We start from the raw sequence: 26,971 nt of genomic DNA on the forward strand, positions 1-26,971 counted from the left end.
CAACCTCACATCCTGCCCTTGAGATTTGGAACAAAAACGTTCTCCTCCTCGCAAAGTGCACGTATTAATAAGATCTCTCGTGCGAAGGCAGTGGTGCGGCACTGAGCGACCAGATACACGCAGGTGTGTCGGATGGTGAAACGCCTAATATGGCGAAAAGTGTGCACTCAGGTGTCTGTTGTGGGGAGAAGAAAACAACAACAAATACAACAACAACAGAACTAACTTGAGATCTTTGGAGGGAAATTACACTCACAAGGAAATGACAACAAAGCACTCTGAGGCAGGGTTTCCATTACAGACACAAGTTCAAAAACAATGGCTGACACACACCCACACACACACACAAGCACACGCACACAGGTAATGGCTATAGGCTGAACCTGAGGTCCAAAGGATTGTTTGCCAACAGGCATTCTGTTAACTGCTTGTGTGCTGCTACAGAGACCGGTACATGAAGGCGGCGCTCACAAAGGTTCGCAGAGGCAGACACGTTTCTCACTTCTGTCAAACTAGAAAATCCCCCTGTGATTACTAAAAAAGATCTGAACAGGGAGGATGTTGCGCAGCTTGATCTCACCTTTCAATCTGGCAGTGAAACGGACGAGGCGGAGAGGCGGCGCTTGACGCACCCCGGTTTGAACAGTCTGTTCTGCTAAGGTACGAAACCGTCCTCCCACTGCTCCATCGCATGCTGACGGACGCCGCAGAGACTTTCCCGTACAGAGTCCACACGTCACACGCTTACAAGAGCCTGCCACTTTAGTGCAGCTGTACAACAACATAGCCTTGGAGCTCGGCAGCTGACGCAGTCTCTGTTTGTTCACCCCACCCACCCCCACCCTGGTCGCCATCAGGGCTTCTTTGCTGCAGTTTTGGCTTTCCCGTTGGGCCCCGTCTTGATCTGGGTCATCTCCACATCTGTCAGGGCGTCCGGGGGAAGGCACGAGCGCATGCGTTCGATGGTCTTCTGGTGAGCTGCCCTCTCCTGCTCCAGAGTGCGAATCATGTGCTTCATTTTGCTCTCCCGAGACAGGAAGCTCTCCACGCTCGTCTCCAGCGTCTGGATCTTCTGCCGCGCAGCCTGGAGGAACAGAGAGGTCGTGCCTCAGTGAGTACAGGCGGGGGTAAACAAACAACAAGCACAGAAGCTACGGATTCGGAGAACTTCCGCTAGAAGTCGGCATGTAGTTCACGTGGAATCCAGCCTGACAGCATAATTCACTTGTAAGATGTTGCAGCAAGAGTCCACTATTTCTTCTTCGTCACAGCAGATACGGGAGCAGCTCAATACCTCTTTGACCCTCTTTGATGTGAGGAACACCTGGTGTGACCTCACCAGTCCCGCTGCGCAGATTCACAAACAACTCGTAGAAAATGTCAGGAGGATTCGGAGAACCCTAAAGTGTTCGAGCTCTTTGTCTTCCCATCATTTTCATGGTTTTTAACTTGTATTTTAGTGCCATCTACGGGCAGTCTGAGGCATTACCAGCGGCATCAGCGTGGCTCCCTCAACGATCTGTCATTAAACTTAACAATACCCTATTACATTTGCTGCTGTTTCCCCCAAAACAAATCCTAATAATAACTAATTAGTAATAACTGCCGAGTGCGATTCCTCCCTTCCCTACCTGAAGTTTCTCCAGCAGGTCCATGTTCTGTTTCTTCAGCTGCACGCTGGTCTTTTCCAGTTTGTCGAGCCGGTCGGAGTCGTCAGGCAGCGGCCCGGCCTCCAGCATCTCATCCTGCAGGACGTGGTACTCCACCTCGTACGCGTGCAGCTGCTTGGAGATGTCCATCTCCATCACCTGGCAAACACCGGGGTACAACAGTCATCAGGCTCGGTTAACAAGAGGAAACCGGAAGGAGGCTACAGGAGTCTGTGTAGAGAGTTTAAAAAGGGTGAGTCTGTGACTTGAAAGCTTTACATCTTCAGTAAGAACACATGGATTTGGGGTTGAGAGCCACACACTGTCTGGGGAAGTACTGGGATTCAATGACAAAATATAAATATACAACACTGGCAACCTCTACCGTTACTCTGCAGGACAATAAAGGCCCAGTTTACTCAGTGAGTTGAAGTTTTTCAAAAAGTAAACTATTGTGTTGATACTCGAGGGGTTGAAATTGGATTGAAAAACATGCATCCAGCAGCCAGGAGGTATGCGACGTGTACCCTTGACTAATCGACATAGTCGTATCTGATTGGTCAATGATTCCCTTCTATTTAAAAAGGGACAGTTCACCCCAAAATCAGAAACACATACTTCTCCTCGTACCTGTAGTGCCATTTATCAATCTAGATTGTTGTGGGGAAGTTATCGCTCGTTTGAAAAACTCAACAACAATGTCTCTGTCCAGACATCATGACCATGAACTCCAGATGATCCACAGACCTCGTGAGCAGTTTCATGGAGGATTTACGGTTGAAAGAAAATAAGTCTGTGGCTCATGATCAATAGTTTGCTGTTGAATTGATATATTTGTTTGCCCCATTATGTTGGAGAGAAGGCAGACGTCTCTACGGTCGATACCTCCAACACTGGGTCACATCAAAACAATCCAGATTGATAAATAGCACTACAGGTAAGAGGATGGTTATGTATTTTGGGGCATATGGGGTGTACTGCCGCTTTAAGATATGCATCTATAGAAAAACTGTAAAAAAAAGTTTTGGCAGAGTTACTTGTTACTCTTGTTTAGCTGTTGTCTGAGACAAATGGACCGCCTGTGTGTGTGTGTGTGTGTGTGTGTGTGTGTGTGTGTGTGGTTTGGTCCGTAGCACTGACACAGAGCAGATCAAACCTAACCCTAATCTAATTTAAACTAAAATACATGTTTCTATATGCGTGTTGAGTCCACCGGATTCCATCGGATCATTGAATACTCGGTGTCACCACTTATAAAAACACATGGAATCAAAATGCTATTTTTTATTTGTCATCCGATACTATGTCTCAATAAGAATCCTCCTTGAGACCGTGCCTTGCATGGTGCATCTCGGTGCACTGTACCACTGCAGTGAAGACGGGGGGTGATGTGGCCACTCGTGCAGAAGTAGCATCACGATCACGTGCGTCATTGTGCCAGTTATCAAACCATTTCAACGTCCCACTCTGTACCTTGGCAATGGTCTGCTCCATCTGGGCCTGAGTGAGGGCGGGAAGTGTAGTTTTCAGATAGTCCACGATGCTCTCGAAGCTGTCACACTCCACTATCTCCCCCTCATGGCTGCTCAGCAGACAGAGAGCCACTTTGAAGATCACCCCGGTCCCTTGGACAAATACGAAATCTGAAAACACACGCAAATAAAAACACCAAACGTTTAAACACACTTTTTTTTCCTCCGAGCTGCCACTTCTCACAGGGCCGGACGAGGCATTTGCGTGCGAGCGATAACCCAGGGAGCCGTTATTCCCGGGAACGTACCGAAGACGCGGGACACGAAGTTGAGCGGGAACTGTGAGGCGAAGAGGGTGAGGAACCACGGCGCCGCGTAGAGGCTCGGGCCGATCTCGTGCTCCTCCAAGTGGTTGTACAGGTCGCGGTGGTAGTCGTGCAGCAGTCTGGAGAGCTGGTACATCTGAACCTGGGAGGAGACACAGAGGCAAGTGAGCCCGGGTATAAACACGCACGCACACGCACACACACACACACACACACACACACACACACAACTGGAATATCTGGATCTGAAGGGAACAGAGCAGTCTGATAATTATTAGCTGGCAGAGGATCGTTCACCCTGGCAGGAAGCTGCTTCAGCATTGTTGCATTCAGGGCCTGCTCAGACAACAATGTGCTACAGTGCTCCTGCGTGCCACAACGCCACAGAATGAGAGAAGCAGAAGTTAAAATTAGACGGTTATCAGTCTTACAATTTCCTGACTGTTACAAGGAAGACGAGTCACACTTTTACCTCCTCGCGCTGAGCTAACGGGTTGCCCCTCGCTTTGGGCAAACCTCTGGAATTAGTCCTCAGGAGAGCAGAGCCGCTCGGCTAAACGCTTACCTGAGAGATTACACATTACCACGCCCTCGGTCGAGGTCAGCTGATGTTTAACAGAAGCCAACAGAGCGTGCACAAAGGGGTGGTTTGCATAAGAGGTGGAGACCTCTGTTGCTAACTAACTGCCTTTTACAGCCGGCAGATGACAGCCACAACGTCAACAGTAGAGTCCAGTGGGGTTGTCACTCCCATGCATTATAACATTTAACACATTAAAGTTAAAGCCACTGTGTGGAGTTTTTATGTGATTAGAGCTCTTTTATTATTACCAAAACAAAATGCTCATATTATTCTGTATATTTTATTGAGAACATATTTTAACTTGGTAAACTAAAGCAGTCTTCGCCCTTCTAGTCACAGTGGCTATAATGTTTGGAGGATGTCACTTTCCTCTGTACCGAATGGTCTAGTGCAGCGGCCCCCGACCACCGGTACCGGGCCGTGGGTCCCTTGGTACCGGGCCGCACAGAAAGAATGAATGTGAAGAAAAAATTATAATTAAAAAAAGAAGTTGGAAGATGTTTTCTTTTGAAAAATGACCGCATACATCCGTCTGTGCGTCTGAGCCTCTTGACACATGTCATGAGATTACGTGATACGTTACCCCAAAAACGAAACTGAAAAGGCTGTTTCAACTCTGCCGGTGTTCTGGTCTAAAAATCAAGGCAGAATATCCTGAGATCGCCAAAAAAGCTCTAAAAACCTGCCTCCATTTCCAACATCCTGTCTTTGTGAGTCTCCCATCACTCCGACCCGGCTCCTTGCAGAGAAACAAGCTCAGGGCTCCCACTAATTCGGCGTAATGGTGAGTTGTATTTTTAAGCACTTCATAATAGTTTTTATGCCGGTCGTATCATTTTTTTACGTCATATTTAATCGCCAACACCGTGAAAATATTGTCTGATACAAAACAGATCCGTGGCGCAAAAAAGGTTGTGGACCGCTGGTCTAGTGGACACTTCTTTATTATTCGACTGTCCGGTTGAAGCTCTGATTGATTTACACAGCACAGGAGCTGGAGTCTCACGATGTCATGAGATCAAGAGAGAATCATGGGATCACATATTAAATGACCATCCATCTGGTCAGGCGTCAGGTAATGCGTTAGTTATGAGAATGCATATTGAAATGTGTCTGGGCTGTTTGTTCTAAACAACACAAGATAGCGTAGATGCTGCAGTAGCATCACTTCTATCAGAACTGGAGAGTATTTCTTCAATTAAAGAAGCGCAAAGAACGACACTGAAGGATTTTTTTCCGATGAAAAAATATGTTCTTCTCTCTTTTCCCAAAGTTTGATTGGCGGATGGTTCATCCAATCAGCTGCAATGGACTTTTTTAAAAGTGCCTGTCCTTTTCCAAATAGATTCCATCGACTCCTCCTCAGATGGGCCTGTGTACCAAACTATCTGGTGGGTGAAGTTAGTAATTTGAATATTGGTGCAAGGAGTAACGACGTCTGATGCGATCCCTAAATATTATCGCAGACGACTCCGCAGCTGCAAATGATCCCTCGTAGTGTCACAGTCCATCCGGGTACCCACCTGCAGAGAGACCATGTCGGGTCTGAACTGCTGCCGGATGCCGAGGTCGTACATGAGGAACTTCAGCATGTCGAAGGCCTGGTCCTCGCTCAGGTGCAGCAGCAGCACTCCGGCCAGGAAGCTGATGCCCTGGCAGTAGCCGACCTGAGTGGTGCACACACAGAGAATGTACTCTCACTGTCAGAATATTCACCACACTACGGCAGGGAAAGGAAACAAGGTTACAGTGTGTACCTCTGTATCCATGAGAGAATAGGCTTTCAGGAGGTTGTAGAGGGAGAGCTGCCCTGCGCCCAGCTGGGCCGAGAAGTACTGGTGGGTGGGGAAGGTCCGGCCTGAGCGGGGAGGACAGAGAGAACATTTACATCTGAACATTTACAAACAAACAGAGGAAGGAGGGCCTCAGCCGTGTGCCCACCTAGATCCACCAGGATGGAATGCTGCTGCGCGGTGAGCTGCTTCAGCAGGTCTTGGTAGGGCGTGTCCGGGGCTTGCTGGCGCTGGGGCAGCCGGTGACGCAGCCGGTGCTGGTGGGACAGGAGGAGCCAGACCTCACCGCGCCGGCTCTTGGGAACGCCTGCACACAAACACTCAGTCAATATCCACAGACGCACCAAATGCACGAGCGCGTTGGTTCAGACACATTCTCTGGGTTTCCATGACTTTAAACCACATTTCCATGACCAAACATTTAGTGAAATCTGGGTGTAAACATGTAAAAGTGAGTAACTGTAGTATTTAAATTAACAATGAGAATACAAAGCATGCAGTAAACCTTAAATGACACAAATGAATGAGACAATAGTTTGATTAAAAGAATAAACATTTATAGATGCCTGTTTGTATGCCTGCTTATATTTGGAGAGTCTTTCTTTTAAAAGCATATTAATTATTTCAAACTCAGTGTAAATGAACGGCATGAACACATGAATATAACACATTTACATGACTTTACAACACTTTTGGGATTTAATTTAATTTCCAGGCCTGGAAATAACTATTTTAAAATTCCATGACTTTTCCAGGTTCTCCATGACCGTAAGAAACCGGTCTTTTAAAAAAAAAAAAAAAAATTATACTTGATATTTTATTTAGGCATTTTTACAGTTTAACAAACAAACAACCTTCAAAAGTAAGAAGGAATGTAAGGAATTAACCATGCATCTGGCCAAGTGGGCCATAAGGAAGAAAACAAATAAAAAATGTAATCAGGTAAATAAGTAAAAATAAGAAAACAAAGCAATCAAACAGCCATGCAACACTTCAAAAGCATCGTCAGTTAATCGTGTCAACCATAAATTCAATCCAACATACAGATATATGACACAAATTTATGTTCAAAGAGTTATATTCACAGGGTTTCATTAACTTAAGAACCCTGTCTTTAAAACAAGCGCCCGTCTCTCACCCTGGCGGAGAGCGCGACACACCTCCTCCTTGTCCTGCGGGACCGTCGTTCTGCCCGGGGCCGTCAGCTTTCTCTCCCACAATGCATGCGCCTCTTTGGAGCACTGGCCCACTTCCTGGTAGTTCAGCTTCATCTTGCGGATGTGCAGCTCATCCCTGCTCGCTGCAACACAATCACCGGGACAAAGGAAAGAAAAAGAGAGAGACAAAAGAACATATTCAACATGATTTTTGTCAATTAAGAGTCTATTGATCGCACCAGAAGATCAAGAACCAAAGGGTACCAAAAGGAGGAGCTGTGCTTAGGGAACTTTTGTACCACGGGCAGATATGAGTGTGGAGACAGTGCCTCGCACCGTTTGTCACCAGTTGCCATGGAAAGCCTGCGGTGTAAACACAAAAGCCACACTACCCACATGAACAGTAAAGATCCATCTCTATTATGCTGGCGGCTACATCAAGGCAGTGGGATAGAGGTACAACAAAAACACCATGAACGCACCATCGGCCCTGAACATGCAAACAAAGGAAGCTGGAATTGAAGGAATATAATAAACCAACACCCGAAACCATGCAAAACATCCGTCTGCCGGGATCCCAGGGGCTGCTTTTATATCGCTTACCTTCTATTGAAAAGGCTTATTCTCAGTTAGGTCCTCAGACCAGCATTGTGTCATGATAACAAACAAAGGGAAAGAGATGTGTTGGTATCGAATAGAATATATTCTAATATAGTGCATTATAGTAATATATATAAAATAGTATAGGAATATAGAATAAAATAGTGTAGGAATATAACATAACATAGTATAGTAATATAAAATAGTATATTATACATATGTAACAGTAGTATAATTTAATATAATATAAAGGCCATGTACTTCTCTGAGAGCAAGGCTTTATTGCATAAATCTGACGTCATGGTCTGAGACTCTATACCACATTTACAACGTGTGGTTTATTTACTTCACTGTGAAGATGCATGTTTTGATAATACAGTAGCTAATGAAGTGTCCCGAATGGCCTCTACTTCCTCTCCATTCCTCCTCTTGCACACTAACTTCCTGTTTATAGACGAGTGCTTGTGAGGGTAGGAGAAAAAAAAGAAAAAAAAAGAAACAGAGTGCTAAAATTCATTCTGGGAAACACCCTTAATAACTTGGGCCATTAGAGGGCAATATTGACAAATGTTTTTTCGTCCATCACAGTTGTTTTGTCCTCATACGTGCCCTTAAACCCACTGAGCGCTTGCGTGCGTTTGCATTTCTGCGTGTGTTCATAACTGCGTGCATACGCAACACCGACACTAAATATAGCCTCCGCTCCACAACCTCCGACCGAGATGGCAACATTCGACCTCTCAAAATAAACAGACGCCGGCGCGAGGAGGAGCCGGCGCTCGTAAAGCTGCAGCGGGGAACAACGAGGCCGCGGGTGTAAAACTTTCATGATAGGGGGAGGGGAGGAGTAGAAGTTACCCACTGTAATAAATATCCTAACAATAAGGCCCAGTGTGAGGTTTCAGCATGGACAGCCCCGTGACAATTCTTAAATACCACCAGTGTCTCCAGAGAAACCAATGCGCTGAAGAGTCCTCATATGTTCTCCATATTGGGGAGATATTTGTCCCTTATGTGACCAAAGGGAGGATTCATCCTGTCATCGTCCTTCATGTGCACAGCAGTACAACTCAACTCACCCTCCAGTCTCTGGTTCTCCTTCTCCATGCGCAGCAGCAGGATCTGCTGGTGGATGGCGGTCTTCCAGAGGACCCGGTAGTCGGCCCCCGTCCTCTTAGGCCTCTCCCCGGAAAGGGGGTCGCCCGCCGGGTGCAGCAGACGCCCCAGAGGGTCCAGGACGGATCGAGGAGAGAGGGGCAACAGCTCCCTGCCGTCATGGTGGTCTGAAACATCAAACAGAACGCACGTGAAGAAAATATACCTCTCTTAATGTCGCAATATTTAGATGTGAATCTAAAGTGAGCTTGTGGGGCTAAGATGTGGATCTGGGGATAATCGGCTGGCTACGCGTTTCAGCTCAGCCATGAGAACAGGTACGAGGCCCACAAGCTCCGTTATCAGTGGGAAAATGCCTCTTTCCTCTCGGCCCTTACCGCTTTCCCCCGTGTCCGAATCTTTCCACAAGAATCAAATGTCCTCATTTTCTATGCGCGTGTGGATTACTCAGAGTGCGTGGAGGGATTGCGTTACCGGACCTGGGTGCTGCATCGAGGCGGTCGGCCTGTTCATGGGCGAGGCGACCCTCAGGAAGATCTTCTGTCTCCAGGAGACCCTGCGTGGGGTCGCAGGGAGGCCCCCGCTCACCGAGTCGCCGCTGCAGGCGGACAGGGTCCTCCTCTTGCCTTCCCCATTGCTACGAGAGAGGAGAGGAGAGGAGAGAGCGTCACGGACGCCCGGTGAAAGAGTCAGGTGTCGCCTTGCGCTAACACTCTATCAGCAACTTTTCACACACACACACACACACACACACACGCACACGGTTCCCATCAGCAAACTCTGAGCTGATGGGAACTGGTCAAAACATAGTGATGGAAACATGCACGGGGCATCGACTGAGTCCATGTTATTGGGGCAGAAGGGAGAGTTGTTAGGTGCAATGACATCATGACATCAGCCACACAGACGGCCACAGCTGAGGCACATGCGTTCCCCGTCGGGTTTTTCTGGAAAAAGTCTTTTGTTAGTGGAGAACAGCTGGTTACTGAGCAGCTTCACGTTGGCCGTTTCAAGTTATTTATGTTTCACATTTATCCGAGACATAAATTTCCGCCTGCCAACAACCAGACAAAAGAAGACTTTGTCTGCAGAGGGAACTTGGCAGGTTAAAAAATAAAATAAAATGGTCCCATTTTAACGACGTTATTGCGCAACGAAGTGCGTACTCGTATGTGGAAAGTTCACTTTCGAGCATGGAATGAAAAGGTAGGCAGCAGCATGATGCACGATGCAATTACCCACACGGCATGTTTAGTCCAGCAGCAGAAAGAAAGAAAGTGTCTGCATTCTTTGGCATGTTGGGTTGTTTTACTGCTTTCAACTGCTACTAATACAACAAATTAGTAGGAATAAATACAATAAATGTGACATTTATGTGAAATAAATAAATATTGCAGCGCATAATGCGTTGCAGTTGCTGAGCAACCAGTGAAATGACATGTTACACATTTATTAAGAAAACATTGAGACATCCTGGCACCAACTTTTTCTTCTTTGTGTGTGTGGGTTTTTTTACGAGTGAAGGTGGTATATTTACACACCGAGGCTGTTGAACGTGAAAAAACTGAAATAAACTGAAGTGACAAGGTCAAATGGCATGTCTCCTCCGTTACAGAACCAGGCTCCGCGGCTCCAGCAGATAATCCGCTTGGTCAGCACGGCGGGCGCCCGTCTCATCGTGTGCACAGCGGAAAAACAGGAAGCGCTCTTTGTTGGGGCAAATGTCACCGAGACCATGTTGTTTACTCTCACAGCGGCTCTGAACATACGGGATTATAATCCCTCACTTGACACGTTCCCTCTTATTACGTTTAAAAGCCATGAAGTGAAAAAGACAGCAACCTGTGACTATGTCGGCTTATTCACATCGAAATACTCTTTTTAACCTGCTCTTTAAATATATATATATATATATATATATATATATATATATATATATATATATATATATATATATATATATATATATATATATATATATATTCAATTGCATTTTACTGCATTATTAACAAAAGCAGGGTTGGATGGCTGTCTGAGGAAAAACATCCTGCGGGAATGGCATTTTACAATCCCTGCTCCACTGAATCTCATTCATAATGCAAATGTTGACCTTTACATTCTGCCATGCAGACACCTGGTAGAGTGTGTCAGCGCGTGTCTCGAACATACAGATTAGTGCAGCTGAACATTAACAGCAACCTTTCAAAGTAAACACGCCGCTGAACTGAGGAGTCGGGCGCGATGCTTCGGAGTTCCCGAGGCATCGTGGGTAGCGCCGGTCAGGAAGAGGTGATGTGATGAGGAAGAGGTTAATAAAAGGCCGTAAATCCAGGTTAAATACAGTTTTGCCGTGCAAAAATATTTTTTAAAAAGCCTGCAATACCACATGCAAATACAACAAGAGGTGTATCAGCATCCCCTCGTCTTTCTGAGAGAAACCGGAAGAGGGCGGGTCCAGCAGCAGAGACCATGGTGGGAATAAAAAGAAACGGCTGGAAAGTATTTTTTCACCATAAAAAAAAAAGGTTGTTGTGGATAAAAAAAGAACCAAGATACAGCGACAGAAAAAAGCGGCGTGTTAAAAGGGTTTGTGACAGCCAACATTTAAACGGCTACCCCCGTCCGTCCCAGCAAAGACCCTCGGCCGTGTGGGTCAAAGTAGGGGGGGTCTGGCTGCACCCCCTCTCTCACCTCTTGAGGCTCCCACTGTCTGCCAGGGAGCTCAGGGAGCCCAGCGAGCCCTGGTAAATGCTTTTCAGGAAAGTGGGGGCGGAGAAGGAGGAGGGGAGGCCGAAGGTGGACTCGCTCTCCGAGACGCTGCGCGTTCTCGAGACCGCCGCGGGCCTGGGCGAGCCGAACGTGTCCACAAATACAGAAACAGAACAAGCGTTACACAAAGAGAATGGGGCTCTGGTGGGAGCACAGAGACACGCTGGGGGAACACATGTGGGGGTCAAAACAGTGGCAGGAAACCCGCGACGCCATTGTTCGGGTACAGTGGAGCGGGAGGTGGGGAAAGAGCGCTGCAAATAGATTACATTGTCTGTGCGTACATCACAAGGTTAACTCAATATTTAGTTGGCTTTGAACCGATTCAAAGAAAAGCAACGGGTTCAGATTTGTGTGGGGGAAAGTTAGCATTAGATACATCGTCAAACAAAACGTAGAACCTCTTTTTTTGTAGAATTCACTTCCACTCCTGCAACATCACTAAGAGATGCACATCGTCCACGGATGGCTTCTCTCTGCCGTTACCTGCTCTGCAGCAGCTCGGGGTTGACGGACTGCTGTCTGCGCAGCGGCGCCTGTCTGCTCTGGCCGGCCGGCTGGCCCTCGAAGGAGATGCGCTTCTTCACAGGTGGATGGCTGAAGGTGTGGGCACGCCGGCGGAACTGCAGGCCGGCTTCCGGGTCGCCGCCGCCGTTGCCGTCTTCGGGGAAAGCGGGAGGGGAGCCGGGAGGGGAGTGACCGGGCGACTCCTCATCCTGCTGAAAGGGGGACAGAATGCAAGATGTCAGTGCATAGCTGAAAACCTCTCACAGCCATGTACACTGTGAGACTTTCTATCCTGACGCGTCCGGCTGCACGGCTGGATGACAGAGTCAAACAGTGACACGATGGTGCATGAAAACAAATCCCTCTCAGATATTCTGCAGAGCTACGCAGCTCAATAACCTCGGCTGAAGCAGCAACAATAATCCCATTAAATACCTTTTGGAAGTCAAACCACACACGGCTGGTAACCCTTCTCCATATAAAACACCTCCTAGATTACTCAAGTTACAGACACTTACCGAGAGCCAGACAGCGTTCCAGGTTTAACTCTCATGGAGTTGCCTCACTGGCAGCACAACTCCCATATCTATTGTATGCTAATGTGCAGCGTCCTGTGACTCACGGCGGCACACGCTGATTGGTGGGGAGGACCTGAGGGGCTCAAACGCCACATTAAAAACCCTCCAATCTCCCTCCCTGCTCGTATGGACCTCCCCTTCATATTAAGCAACATGTGTGCTGCTGCTTTCAATACACACACACAATGCTAACTGCAGGGCGGATAGAGCTACTGTCCCTCTCTCCAAGGTCTCTGGTTGGAAAAGGTCCTCCGGCCTGTTGACGCCGTGCACATCATGTCAGCTGACTGGAAGACAAGATGAAGTGACTCAGCAGTTCAGGCTGAAGAAGGCGGGGCTCAGCTGGACTTCCTGACTCCAGTTTCCTGCTCGACGTCGGAATCCCAACACAATCCCCGAATCGCAGGGGAAACCACTCTTCTGTCACACAGAGGGCCAAAGGGGAGACGCCAGTTCCTCCTTGCACATGCAGGATATGCTCGCCATTTTGCAAACAACAACCTACAACTCGTCACTTGACAGGGCCGTCTGTGTCGTTGGGAGTATAACCGATTGAACAGCCGGTATTGGTGGATTCGGTGGCAGTAAGAGCGGCTTAATAGAATCTCTCTAGTTTGAGAATTAACTACCAAATTGTGTGGAATAACCCCGCCCTGAAGCACACTCCGCTTTATGGTTTATTTACTAAATGAACATCATGTTGTATTGAAGACTTGAAACTAGAGATTGAGACATGAAGTCATGTTTACTGTAGGAATAAATCAAGAGAAGTTTTTCTCATAGACTTCTATAGAATGAGACTTATTTTTGCAACCAGAGGAGTCGCCCCCTGCTGGTCAGTAGAGAGAATGGAGGTTTTTGGGTTCACTCTTCAGAAACGGAGAGATGGCCGCTTGGAATCGCCGACTTGCGGTTGTACGCCTCCGCAAACCCATGACTTCGTAATCATATCATATTAGATGTGTGTGGGTAATTGTCATAACTTGCATATGAATTCATGAGTTATATGGCCCAGAAATGTGTTTTCGTGCGATCACAGTGACCTTGACCTTTGACCTCCAAATTCTCATCAGTCCATCCTTGAGGGCTGTCTTTTCCCTACACTCGTTCCTGAGGTATCGCCTTCAGGAGAATGGGCCGGACGGATCCTTTGTCTCTTATTCTGCGTTCCAGGTGTGCGACGCCCACATCGGTGGAGTAACCCGTTATGACCGATGGGGAGTCAGAGGGACGACATCTCACACTCGCTCCACTACATTCTGCACAGCGGTGGAGCCGACTGCCCCAAACGGTCCACCGACACAGTTCCGTCTTTTTGCAGAACCATGTTCTCCACGTGAGAAAAGCAACGTCGGCCGCCTCCTGCTACTGACACTGATTAAAGTGAAGGCCTGTCGTGCAGGACAGAGATGGAATATAACGTAAAAGCCACAGGGTCAAAAGTGAGAATTCCCAGAGCCCCTCGAGTGAAGTTCTGGGAATTCTCGCGTTAACCCCTTGAGGACACTTACCCTTTCAAAGCTGCTGATGCTTCCCATGCTTCCCAGACGGCCCCGCATCCGGCTGGCACCCTGGGGACAGAGGATGGTTACACACAATTAAACCGGATGAATAAAAACATGTTTATCACGTTCAACATGTTTACATGTGTTCAATCCTTTTTCAATAGTGTACCGATCGCTCGTGACAGAACGGGCAGAAGGCAGAAAAACGGTGACTCAAAAATCATAGAGAACTAACATTTCCAGACTTAATAACATTAACAGCCTCTGAGACAATAACAGATGGCCGCAGAGGTCTCAGATTGTCTGGATCCGTCGACTACGGAATTATTCGGCTGTCTCACTGGCAGATATGGGTCAATCCAAATCCCCTGGATGACAATGACACAGAAATAGCAACAGCAACTAGTACACACAGACAGACATAAATAAATAAATAAATAAATAAATAAATAAATAAATAAGGTAGACAGTACAGTGGCTACGTTCGGGATTAAGATTCAGAGATTACATTTAGAGACAGAGAGGACTAGATTCCCGGCCCGCGGTTGTTTCCGCCAACCAGTCCGGTTGCAGTCTGTCCAAAACATCATCTGCCTAAGTGTGTTTTGTGAAGTCACAGTGACCTTTGAGCATCACATTCTGATCAGATCAGATCTGATCAGAAGTTTTTTCTCGCCAAACTAGAGGAAATTCCATCCAGGTGTACCTGAGATGTCGCGTTCCCAAGAACAGGACCAAGGAGTGTATGTAAGGAGTGGACGTAGTCGTCATGATGTGGACTGATGTTATGAAGCCTTGAGGTCGGCCATTTGGCAGTCGACATCTTGGCTTTTTGCAATTATCAGAAGTTACCATATTTGAACTGAGGAAGAGTGACGTAGAGACGTTGTAAGGCTCCGGTAGCGACCTGTCAATCACCCTGTAGCCCCGCCCTAAAGCATCCCCTGCTTTATGGTCTGTTTGACTCTAAATGACCATAACTTACTAAATGAACATCATGCTGTATTGAAGAAGACTTGAAACTAGAGATGGAGACATACATTTACAATGTTTACTGAGGGAATAAATCCAGAGAGAAGTAGAGACATTTTCTCATAGACTTCTATACAATCAGAGGAGTAGCACCCTACTGGCCATTAGAGAGAATGCAAGTTCAAGACACATTGGCTATCGCCCGTGGTAGATAAAATAACAGCAGGACACTGAATTACAAGGGAGAGAAAATGAAAGACCCTTTTCCTGTGACCCACCCTCGCGAAGATGTTCTCCAGGGAGCTGGTGAGCGAGGTGCGAGCCTTGTTCTTGAGGATGTCGAGTTTGAAGCGACTGCTTGTGGCCGTGCCGTCTCCTGCCGACGAGCTGTTGGCTGCATTCTGTGAGGCGATGATAATAATAATAATAATAATAATAATAATGGGCAGAGGAAAGAATCAGAGAATTAAACAAATAAAAACATGGGACTGTCAGTGTGTGAGCCTGCAGCACACAGACTGTGTAGCAAAACCACAACACTGGATCTATTGTTGGTGTTCTGCCATTTGAATGGTCCCATTAAAACACACAGGCCCTCAGGCTCCATCATGCTAAAGTAATACTCCACTACCCTTTCATACTCCAATGGCAATGCTTTCCCCGCAGAAACTCACTGAATGTAACCGCCAGTCAATTGATAAGCAGCTTAGTTCTTTGGAGGCACATTATACTGTGGTGACCTTAACGTTTAAGGTGGAAGCAAAGAGCTGAAAAGCTGAGCCTTTGGCATCAAAAGCAGCCATCGGAAGTATCCGAACACTTTCTATGCAACCTTACAAATCACTCAGATAGAAAAACCCTGTTTGACTCCCGTGTTAGAATTCAAGGACTCAAACTTTCTTGTTTTGTACAATCATGTCGATTTTCTTTGCTTCTTTTTTTTTTAACCTGATCTTTTCTGTGGCCTTGTCTGTTTAAAAACTGCAGCCACAAAAAAAGAATAACTACTTGTACACAGAGGTTCAGAGGGCCTTGAGAGACATGAAATTCTTCGCTTTTCTGCAAATAAAACTAAATCACTTTTTCTAAACAAACTTTTCTCAAATTTCAAGGCTGTTTAAAGCCCCTTTGAAGTGTTTCAGGCATTCGCACGACTACATTTGATTTTGATTATCGTGAAAATGTTGCATCTTCGGTTCTCTAGCAAAGTTAAAGAAATAAAATCTCTAACTGACTGAGATGTTCTCTCAGCGTCTGCAGGTTAGGCCTCTACCTGCGGGGCCTCTCCGATGTGCAGGTGGGACTTCTGCTTGCTTCCACAGAGCTGCCTCAGGTGGAGAACCACCAGCTCGTTCTCCTCCTGGTCCGACCCGGGCTTCAGTCTCTGCAGACATGGATACACAAACTCTTAAAACACAAGATGGAGAAGAAGGAGAAAAAAAAAGCACCGCTTTGAAGCAGATGCAAAAGAAATAATAAATAAGAAAACCCTGTCTCTAGAAATTAATCACAAAAACACTGTCAATACATCACACAGTCTTCAGATAATAAAGCAGGCAGAGCTAACCTTACCTGAACTCGCTCAAAAATCTCGGCCTGCTCATTGTCAGTCAGCTGGGAGAGATATTTTTGGATCGCCAGCTTTGCTCTGGGTGGGTAGAGACCTGGAAACAGAAGAGGAACTGAGAATCAGACTCCCTTTCATGTGGCGTGGACTCGGAGAAGATAAAGCCACCACGCATCCCGACACCGCCATGAGTCAGGCCGGCGGGAGCGCCCGAGCTCCCGGGGGCTCACCTTCGATCCGCTCGCAGAGCTTGTGCAGGTCGTGCATGGGGCAGGCTTCGCATAGCTGGATCTGGGTCTTGTTGCTCTGCAAGGCTGCCGCTGTGGTGAAGGCCTGCTTCAGGGTCAGCATCACCTCATCCACCTGATGACGAGACCAGGCGGCACGGATTTAAAACCACGAGTGTCGGGTTTCGGAAAGGGAGGGTGGAGTAACGGTCTGCGTGACTCACCAGCGACTCGCTGGCACACTGGAAAACGTAGCACACGTACTGACCGGGGCCGGCCTCGGATTGGTCGCGGCAGATGAACCCAAAGTGGTCGGACTGCTTGACACCCTGCGTCACAAAGCGGGAAAGCTAGCATGAATCACAGCTGTTGAGACCATACTGTTGGATCTCTGCATTCAGTCCGGCGATGCGAATCACTGAGCTGCAACTCAATGAAAAAACTGAGTGTCACTGACACCATAATGGCTCTTTGCAGCCTCCACTTCCGTTCTCCATTAAGTTAGTGGAAATACCACTTTGCTCAAGCGAAACATCATCTTTATGCTGGATGTCTATTTAAAGAAATGAGATTACGTTGTGCAGTAAAAAATAATTTTTTTACATCCCTGATAAAGACGCCAGAATGAAATGAAAATAGAAGGCGTGCTGTGCTGTAAAGGCAGGCAGTGATGCATTAGATGTGCAGAGGGAAAGAAATGCATAAGATCAGCCCGAGCTTATCTTACTGCTCAGACGGCAGCAGAGACAGAAGAAGAGAAGCTTTGAGTGTAAAAATAAACCAACCTGACAGCACGAGGAGATATCTTTGAAGTTCTTCTCCAGCACCACTGTTTTACTGTCCGGACTTATGAGATTCACCTCAAAACGTCCGACCTGCGAAACACAAACGTACATCAGGGTCAGACAGATTCATGCGAGCCCACATACAGACACACAAAACCAGAACGTCGCCACACTGTTTACTTAAAGGCAAAGGCGATCTCACTGTCACTATTCCCGAGACCCGTTCAATGACATGGATAAAAGCGCGCTCTCAAAATCCAGGTCACTAAATCTGCACCAACGATTTTCCCCACAATTGACTGCTATGTGGAGTATCATATTGAGCGCTGTGCTCTAGTTTATAAAAAATAGCTTGGTGAGCAGCTGGCCCCTCACAGAGTGGCGGCCTCGCGTCCGACCAAGTTGCCGTCTGTCCAAAAAGCCATGCATTCACCAGCTTATTATCAAAGTCAGATTTAATGTCAATTCTTCCATTTGTGCAAACATAGAGAAGATTTGAAAGTACGTTTCCCTCCCGTCCAAAATAAAGTGATACAGATAATAATAACATAAAGTGATACAGATAATAATAACATAAAGTAAAAAAGAACATTTAGACAACATATGAATTAAGAAACTAGGAAACTAGTGTGCAGTTGTGTGAAATTGTCATAATTAGCATATGAATTGTGGACAAAAACGTGTCTTTTGTGAGGTCACGGTGATCTTTGACCTCCAGAATCAGTTCAACTTGGGAGTCCAAGTAGATGTTTTTGTGCCAAATTTGATCAAATTGGCTCAAAGTGTCCCTGAGACGTCCCGTTCAGGAGAGTGGGAAACATTATTATTTATATTCATGGCACAGAGGCATAGAAAACCTCCATCTATCTCATTGACAAAGGGATTATATTTAGTGTCCAATAAACCTAACCTCCACTGCAATTTTGGAGTAAATCCAAAGAGTATGACATATCACTACAGCTCAGTACAAATGTCCATCTGTACGGTAATTTAAATATAATAGACCCCCGGGTCCTGGCAAGGCACTCGGGTGCAAACTAAGCACTCAATAACAAAGCTGCTCTCTTATAATGCGAGTACATTGCCGTTAGGATAAAGCTCCTCAGCCCCGGCTATCTGGACTCAGAGATAAGAACCCCCCACCCCCAGGGGCCCACTCTGAAACCACGCTCATCATTACTTCTCCTTAAATGTCCTCTACCTGGAAGAGCATGGTGCGGTTCTTGTCCGAGTCCGACGGCTGGACGTGGTTCGGGGCGCTCGAGTGTCGGCGGCGTGCGGGGACCAGCAGGACGCCGTCCCCCGGCTTCCTCTGCAGGCTGCCGGCCAGGCTGCTGCAGCGCGAGCGGAACTCCTGGGGCTCCTCGAAGCCGGAGTCCTCCAGGATGCACTCGGGGAACGCTCCTCGCAGGCTGCTCTGACTGGTGCTGTTGGACAGGTTTTTACCTGGAAACACACAGAGGCCGTGTTTTCACCCACCTCGTTAATGAGGTCGCTTCTTATCTAATATCTATTTGAACTTGGGAACAAATTATGTATTCAAATTGTAATGAGTTACATGCCGGAATTCAAAATTCACAGTTTATAAGCGCAACGGACTGGTTTTCCTTGTGGTCCAGCAGAGGATGTTCCTTAAATTCACAGTCAGCTGGACCTGGGCCATATTGATCAGCTAAGCTAAGCTAAGAGAAGAACATGCAGGAGGACAGACGTTCTGATTGGATGATGAAAACACAGAAACATCTGAGGACGTACTTTTGGTTCTCTATCGTCGTTGACATAATTAAAGCGTTTGTCGACTTAAAAACTGCACTGAAGGGTAAGACACTCTGACATCTCTGGCCACGCACTTCATGTGACGTCACAGCTCCTTGTATCTCAGACTCACGCGTTACGCTTCATGGGTTGTGTTCAAAGGAAAATTAAACAAATTACATGTTTGTTTGAATTCAAACTTGACTTTTTGAAAGGCTTTTAGCCCTTTCAGCTAGCTTGCCGTGTGGTGATTCTGCTGTAGAATGAAGAACCACAGACTGTGTAGAAGAAGTGGACGTAGTTGTCGTGACGTCAGCCCTGTGTTTGTGGATTGATGTCTTGAATCCTTGAGTTTGGCGTTTCGCATGTCGCCATCTTGGAATATGGAAGTCTAGACTTTTTGCAAACAATGAACGAAAGTGACCACAATTGGAGTGACGTAGAGACATCGTATACGGCTCTGGTAGCGGTAGCTACCTGTCAATCACAAGGTAGCCCTGCCCCAAAAAGCATACTCTGCTTTCTGGTTTCACTCTCAATGGGCCATGAGTTACTAAATGAACGTCATGCTGTTTTGAAGAAGACTTGAAACTAGAGATTGAGACATAAACTCATGTTTAATTACTACGGGAATAAATCAAGAAGTGGTCATTTTACAACCAGAGGAGTCGCCCCCTGGTGGTCAGTTGACATTAGACATGACAAGCGCCGCTACTTTGACCGATTGTTGTGTTGCAGATAAAATCCTCTCACCTCCAATCACGCCCTCCACTTCTTCCGTGTCTTCTACGCTCTCGTTCAGAGCCGAGGAGAGGGGGTCTCCTTCTCCCCCAATGAGGAAGTCCACGGGGGCGCCCTCTGTGGACCCCCGCTGGCCGCTGAGCAGCCGCAGGCGCTTGCGCTCGACCTCATGCAGGCGGAACTTGTCGATGCAGTCATCGACGAGGGTGGCTGGGGCCTTTTTGAGCAGAACTGTCACCTGGATGTTTTTATTCAGCAGCATTAATACAAGTCGCCGAAATCAAATGAAAAAACACTTCATTGCGTAAGGAGCACTTTCACGTCTACCTTGCCACAGTAAAGCACTTCAAACTTCTGGGAGTTGTAGAAGGCCTCGTCGGCTTCCTGTTTGGGCTTGGCGTCTCCCTTTAAGGCCGATTTGGACACCTGGCGAATGCTGCTGATCACCTCCGGGACCTGGAGGAAAAGAGAGGGGACAGAGTGAGATATGACAAAGAGGAAGACATTAACGAGGAGAAGCGTAACGAAGGAGGAAAGGGAAGCGAACTGGAACCAAACGCCAGAGGAGCTTTTTCTCTGCAGCGCTTCCTACACGACTCCACAGAGGAGAATAACCTAACTCAACACTACTGAGACGGATACAATAACATCATTTGCAAAAACCCTTTTCACTGTCAAAATAGAACAAGGGAAACTATGCTTGGATGTCAGGAGCAGTTCACACGAGAACTTGTTTTGATTAACAAATACCATGACCCGACGTCATGTTGTGACTTTAAATAACTCAAGGCTAGAAGAAAGAAAAAAAAGGCACAATATTTGAACTAACACTAGTCAACAGACCAAACACTACATCGGTAACAGAAGTGGGTTAGGAGACAGGAAACGCCTGCACTCTATGGGACAGAGGACACAACAAAGGGCTGGAAGGCCTCAGAGCCCTGAAGGTCACTGAGCCCGTTTCTGTTTCAGTGTGTGTGTGTGTGTGTGTGTGTGTGTGTGTGTGTGTGTGTGTGTGTGTGTGTGTGTGTGTCACTTCCACCGTGTCTGTTTTTCGGTAATTTGCAGTCAGGGGAAAAAAAACGGCCAAACAAGTCACGACAGAAAAGGTACGCCTTTCAAAGCGCACTCTGAAGCAATACTTGGGAATTTAAAAAGGCAGTCCATCATTCAGTCAAGAGGCTCTTTCAACTTTCACAGTCAACCTTCACTTTCTCAGAAACAATGGGACTGACGGCCCCTGAGGTCCGGCTCGCTAAAAAGCGAGAACAAGGGCCCCGGTCAAGGTCGGTCAAATACCCTGGTTATGACAACAATGAGCGCTAAAACAAACAGCGGCTATTTGATAAGAGTTGCCAACTGACTGTTGAGCAAATATATTCATTTTGTGGACCGAGGAGGGAAGTTATGTAACAATATTGGTGTGACTTCAGAGGTGTGACCAGAACAACAGCATAGAAGCGGGAGGGCAGGCAGAACAGGAAAGGACTGATTGTAAATAAAATACAAACATCCTACTTTTTAACAGAGGCCAGTTTATTTATGGGACACTAGAGGGATTAAATATGCCGTACTGCTGCACGAGCTATTTTAAAAGTCCCGTTTTTCCAAGTGCCTGCCTTCCCCCGGGGAAGAGCTGTGACAGAGGGCTGCATTGAGATGAGGAAGCAGGGCAGGTGGTGGGTGGTTGTTCATACACACGCCGCCATCTGTCCGCTCCAACAAAACTGACCCGTGTAATTGTCATCATACCCGCCAGGAGGATCCTATGGTCGTGTGTGTGTGTGTGTGTGTGTGTACAAGCGTCCGTAAGAAGCACCTGTGAGTGAGTGAGTGTGTGTGTCTGTCCGCGGCTAATCTCACATTCTGCTGCAGCAAACCGCTAAATATTTCGGGTGCCCAGTTTTGGCTACAAGATCAAGGAAACAGCCGTCTTTGAAGAGCTCTCGCTCAAATAGGCGATCTTCGTTGCCACATCCATGATCTCTTTCATGTTTAGCATTGGAGCGCAGAATGCTTGATGGTGTATTATGCAGCGGTAATTAAGGAAGTCGGGGAAAACATTCAAGCGACCGAACATTCATTTGCACATTGAGGGGTAGGTTTTGTCGATCGATTTTTTAAATGGCAATGCGACCGGTCGATCGCGATCGACCTATTGGGCACCCCTGTATTAAAGGGTGAAAGATGAATTTGAAAGACGCTGCTCTGAAGTCTGATCTCCAAAAACACATCCGACACCGACACTACGAGGCCTTGGTAATGCAGAGGCCTTGGTAATGCAGAGGCCTTGGTAATGCAGAGGCCTTGGTAATGCAGAGGCCTTGGTAATGCAGAGGCCTTGGTAATGCAGAGGCCTTGGTAATGCAGAGGCCTTGGTCGCCGAGAATCACAGTTGCAGGAAAATAAACTAACAGCGCCATCTTAACTTTTAAGGGCCATGCTGGATTATACATGAGTAAGATGACGCCACAGCACCATTTGATCTGATTAATTATTTGGAGTCAACCTAATACAGAGCCAGTAAAAGGTGCTTAATCCTTGGGTGGAAACAGGCCCAGGCAGGAGAGGAGCTGGTCACCCCCCACAGGAAATCTATTCAAACATAGCCTCCCACTCCGACGCTTCTTTAAACTGTTTTTTACATCCAACCTTCACCCATCATTGCCCGGCTTTATCAAACATGATCTGTGATCTAAAGCCGGTCTACAAACAGCAGCAGCTTTAGAGCTTAGGAGAGAACCAACACGAGGAAAGCCCCTCAGAACGGGTGGAGTCCTCGAGGAGAGGCTACTCTCACTGCACGGCGACACCTCGGCGTGTCAAACCAACAATCGGCCTTAATAATATCTGGTCAAACAGAAGCTGGCCACATAGTTCTGTTGCCCTCGCCGACACCATTAAACCAAACCCCGCTGGTGACCCCGACACACTCGCACACACCATGTCTACAGAGACTTCCTTTAGAGACACACAGGTTATCATTGAGTTTAAGATACGGATGGAAGACCTGGGAGGTAATTCCTCATATCAGAAATGAAGCAAGTCAAAGATGACATTGTCTTTTCTTTACGTTAAAAGTAATAATTGTACGTTTTTGCAAAGTTATTCAAAAATACATTTACAGCTATTTGTCCAAACTCCAAATGTCAACTTTCAACTGCTCAACTCAACAAGCCAAAAAGAAATATAGGCACCTACTGTTGCTTGTATATAACCTGTATAAATACTGTTGCTTTAAACATAGCGGTCTTTGTGTGGCTGTAGCTCTGGATTGGTTGCAAAAGGCTCCTTACTGTTTTCCCCACAGCCACGACGTCCTCCCAGTGCTTTTCCATCTGCCTGAACACAAACTGGGCACTGTGGTGTAACAAAGTTCATGTCCCAACTCAACACAAAGGCCCTTATGCCACCTTGATATGGCCGAGAAGCTCACGTCATACTTTAATATCTCAAATGTTTCAACACAGTAGAGAAATTAACTGTACTTTACATCGTCCTGACGCGCTCGCCTTTTCTCTGGAAGATCCGCGTGTGCGTCTTTACTATGTTATAACAGTACGACTCAGAACCAGGCAAATTATATTTTGGTTATTAAATTAGCTGTCGGCTCTCCGCTAAGTTTACTCTCACAAACAGTTGCATCATGTGACTTGCAAACCGTGCATTTCAGCTCAAAATAAAATGAAGTCAGCTGCCTCTTGAAGCATACGGAGGGAAAGGCAGGAATCCTCACTTGGATGGAACACTTGTCAACATATGAATAAAGTCAATGTGCTCCTGATGCACTGCAGGTTAAACACGTTCTCATCAAATCATGACCAGCGAATAAGAATATAGTTCCTCGTTGTGTAAGAAACGTGACCATGATCACGGCAACCTGACCTGGCTAACCAAAGAGAGCACAGTTGTGACTCAACAAAGTTCATCAACGCCTCTCAATAGCAAAGAATGTGGGAACGCAGAGGGAAAGTTTACTAAACGCTGATTGAGACTTCTATAGGGCAGTCCTGTAAATCCCTCGTGTCCCAACATGTCACTGAATGATGACCGGCACCCACGAGACCACAGTGAGAGATTCCACTGTGGTTTGGGTCCAAGTGGGAGCAGAGGTGTAACCCACACTGTGGTTGACACTGAGCAGGCTCTCCCTGTTGCTGCCTCGATAACGGCACAACGGAGAGGAGTTGAGAGTGAAATTGGTGCACACGCTGTCATGATGGTCTAACTCGGGACGTAGAGGCTGAGCCGAGTAAAACGCTGCAGTCAAACTCTGAATGCAAAAAGGTTACGTGGAGCCTGTTGTCATGGCAAAGAATGGCTGCACCTCATGCTTAACCGCTAACGACGGGACGAGGCGCATTTACAACAGACGAGAACCCAAGTTGTATTTCAAGCCGAGGAAGTTTTCAAACAAAGGAAAGCACGCAATGAGATTCCATGTGTATCCATAGAGACACATGGCATGTCTATAGAGACTGTGCTTTGTCCGCAATTGTTCTTGTTAAAACTTAATTTCTTTCTCCCACTTGTACAAGATCTACAGAGCTTCACTTTTAACCTTTCACACCATATTGATAGGTGCCAGAGGTCTTTCCTCAGGCCGCATGCTAGAATAGATATTAAAAAAAACATGCCTGTCTCTCCGAAACAAGGCAAAGAGTAAGAATGTCTTCAAACTCATTTGGGACACACAGAAAATCCACCGACGCCCAATGAGAACTATTACATGTACTATGAAAGATAATAGCGCCATGGGAAATAATCAAATCATTAACAATGACTGCAACAGGGTGTTGCACGTGGCGGTGCATTCCACATGATCCACCTTGCACATTTGTTCGCTCGCCGGCTGCCAAACCAGTTTTTTTGTTGTTGCGTAATAAAGCCGACTGAGGTATGTTCAAGACGCCTCTCCCCATGACTGCTGCAAGCATTTGGATGGCAGCGGAGAGTCACTGCCTTGGAACGCGTGTCCCCTTCAGCTCTCGGCTTTCAGCAGGAGAAGCCAAGGGCCTGCACATACCACAGGAAACATGACACAGCGCGGGGCGGATTGGAGATCGATGCAGAACGTGAGCATCCCTGGATGTCAGTGAGGGGACGCCGTCTTTGTTCGGGGAGACAGGAATAACGTGGACGGGGTTGTAAGACTCCAGCTCATCTTTCAGCAGGTGAATACAAAAGGTGGCACAAACCCCAGACCCCTATGAGTTCAGTTCAATTCAGTTTATTTTATATAGCCCAACATCACAAATACAAGTTTGCCTCGGAGGGCTTTACAATCTGTACACATGACATCCCTGTCCCGGGACCTCACATCGGATCAGGAAAAACTCCCCAATAAAGATAGTAAAAACCCTTTCACAGGGAAAAAAACCTGAGGGAGAGCAACAGAGGAGGATCCCTCTCCCCAGATGGACAGAAGCAATAGATGTCATGTGACCAGACTGAATAACGTAACAGAGGTACAGCACATTTCATGAATAAGACAGAAAGTATTCATATAAAGAAATATTCATACTCTAATTCTAATTCACGAGTGCAAACTCACACAGTGCCACTGCTGTCAACTGTAGAGGTTAGCGCCTGAAACACTGCGCCCCAAACTGTATTTCAGCAAAGACATACAAACAATAACAGACAACAAAAACATGACTGCACACTTATTTATATATATATATATATATATATATATATATATATATATATATATATATATATATATATATATATCTTACTCCCAAGTTCCTGATTTTGTTTTTTTGGGGCTGCTTACCACATTTGGTTCATTACTCAAGAGTGGCATGCTGATCAGTGTGTAAATGTGCTGACTCGATACTGTGCCGATAGTTGTTGTCACTACAGCCACCAGAAGGATGTCTGATCCCCTCAAAAGGGGAAAAAGCACAGAGATGGATTCATTTAGCCAACAACAACAACAACAACAAAATCCAGGGTTGCTCCGTTTATCATTCCCACCGACTGACCGGTGGCCTAAATACTTAATACCAAAGCAAACGTGTTTGGACTAGTGACTAATCTACTCTGTGTTTGAGATTAAATGACATAGCTGTCACCTAAACGCAGATTTCTGGTCAGGCCCTTCAGCACATGGGCTTTAGTCTAGTCTAGATTCATCTCTGTAAACAAACAGGTGGGCCTCACTGAAAATCCTGACATCAGATTTACAGATAACTTTTTGGAATATCAGGAAAACATTAAAATGAGATATTGCTATAGCAGTATGATGTCACAAAAGAAACAACTCCATTCGTAAGTGCAATAATCCAGACATTACATACTGATCCCCTCATTATCATTGCACTACTTTCTCAGTCTAGTGTTCTCACCTCCACAACGCCTCTCTCTCTTCCTGCTATAGCTGCCGTTGTGTCACCTGTATATAAGTGTGTGGAACTCTCGGTGGTTTTGGGAGTTGGCCCCTACCTGGTTGGGGTCGCAGGCCCTGAAGACGTGACAGGACATCTCGGACTCGGGGTTGTCGGTCTGGCCCCGCATGAGATAAGCGAAGTAGGAGAGGTCGTTGCTGTTGTGGATGAAGCGCGAGACGAGCTGCGCCTTGTGCTCGAATATGAACACCGAGGAGCTGCTGCTGTTGGCCGGGACGCAGCGCACGAAGGGCGGGTTGAGCACCAGCTGGACCTCCCTCGGCTGCACCGCGGGGCCGAGGTCGCCCCTCTCGCCCCTCCGGCGGATCTCCGCCACCAGCCACGGCAGCATGGGCAGCGTGGTCCGCCTGTCCAGCGAGGACCAGCCGACGTAGGTGAGGGCGAAGCTGCGGTCCGACTTCGGGGGACTGGTCGCCCTCTCATCCGGGCTCTCCATGTCGACGTTGACAGCGACGC

The 26,971-nt window shown here is 46.9% G+C and overlaps 1 protein-coding gene across 1 annotated transcript; it reads right to left on the reverse strand.

Moving 5' to 3' along the window:
- Nucleotides 1-853: 853 nt before the first annotated feature.
- Nucleotides 854-26,951, reverse strand: tbc1d4 (TBC1 domain family, member 4; the record flags this gene model as incomplete). Its single annotated transcript, XM_079230887.1, has 23 exons — nt 854-1,084; nt 1,632-1,808; nt 3,123-3,292; nt 3,430-3,589; nt 5,554-5,697; nt 5,788-5,888; nt 5,972-6,130; nt 6,962-7,123; nt 8,660-8,863; nt 9,176-9,333; nt 11,388-11,540; nt 11,952-12,184; nt 14,062-14,121; nt 15,306-15,428; nt 16,301-16,411; nt 16,600-16,691; nt 16,825-16,957; nt 17,046-17,150; nt 17,607-17,696; nt 18,808-19,052; nt 20,115-20,340; nt 20,430-20,558; nt 26,553-26,951. 23 exons carry the CDS (start codon nt 26,949-26,951, stop codon nt 854-856), a joined length of 3,765 nt encoding a protein of 1,254 aa, XP_079087013.1.
- Between the last annotated feature and the right edge of the window lie 20 nt (nt 26,952-26,971).

Source organism: Taurulus bubalis, assembly GCF_910589615.1.
Source record: "Taurulus bubalis genome assembly, chromosome: 15".
Classification (NCBI taxonomy): Eukaryota; Metazoa; Chordata; class Actinopteri; order Perciformes; family Cottidae; genus Taurulus; species Taurulus bubalis.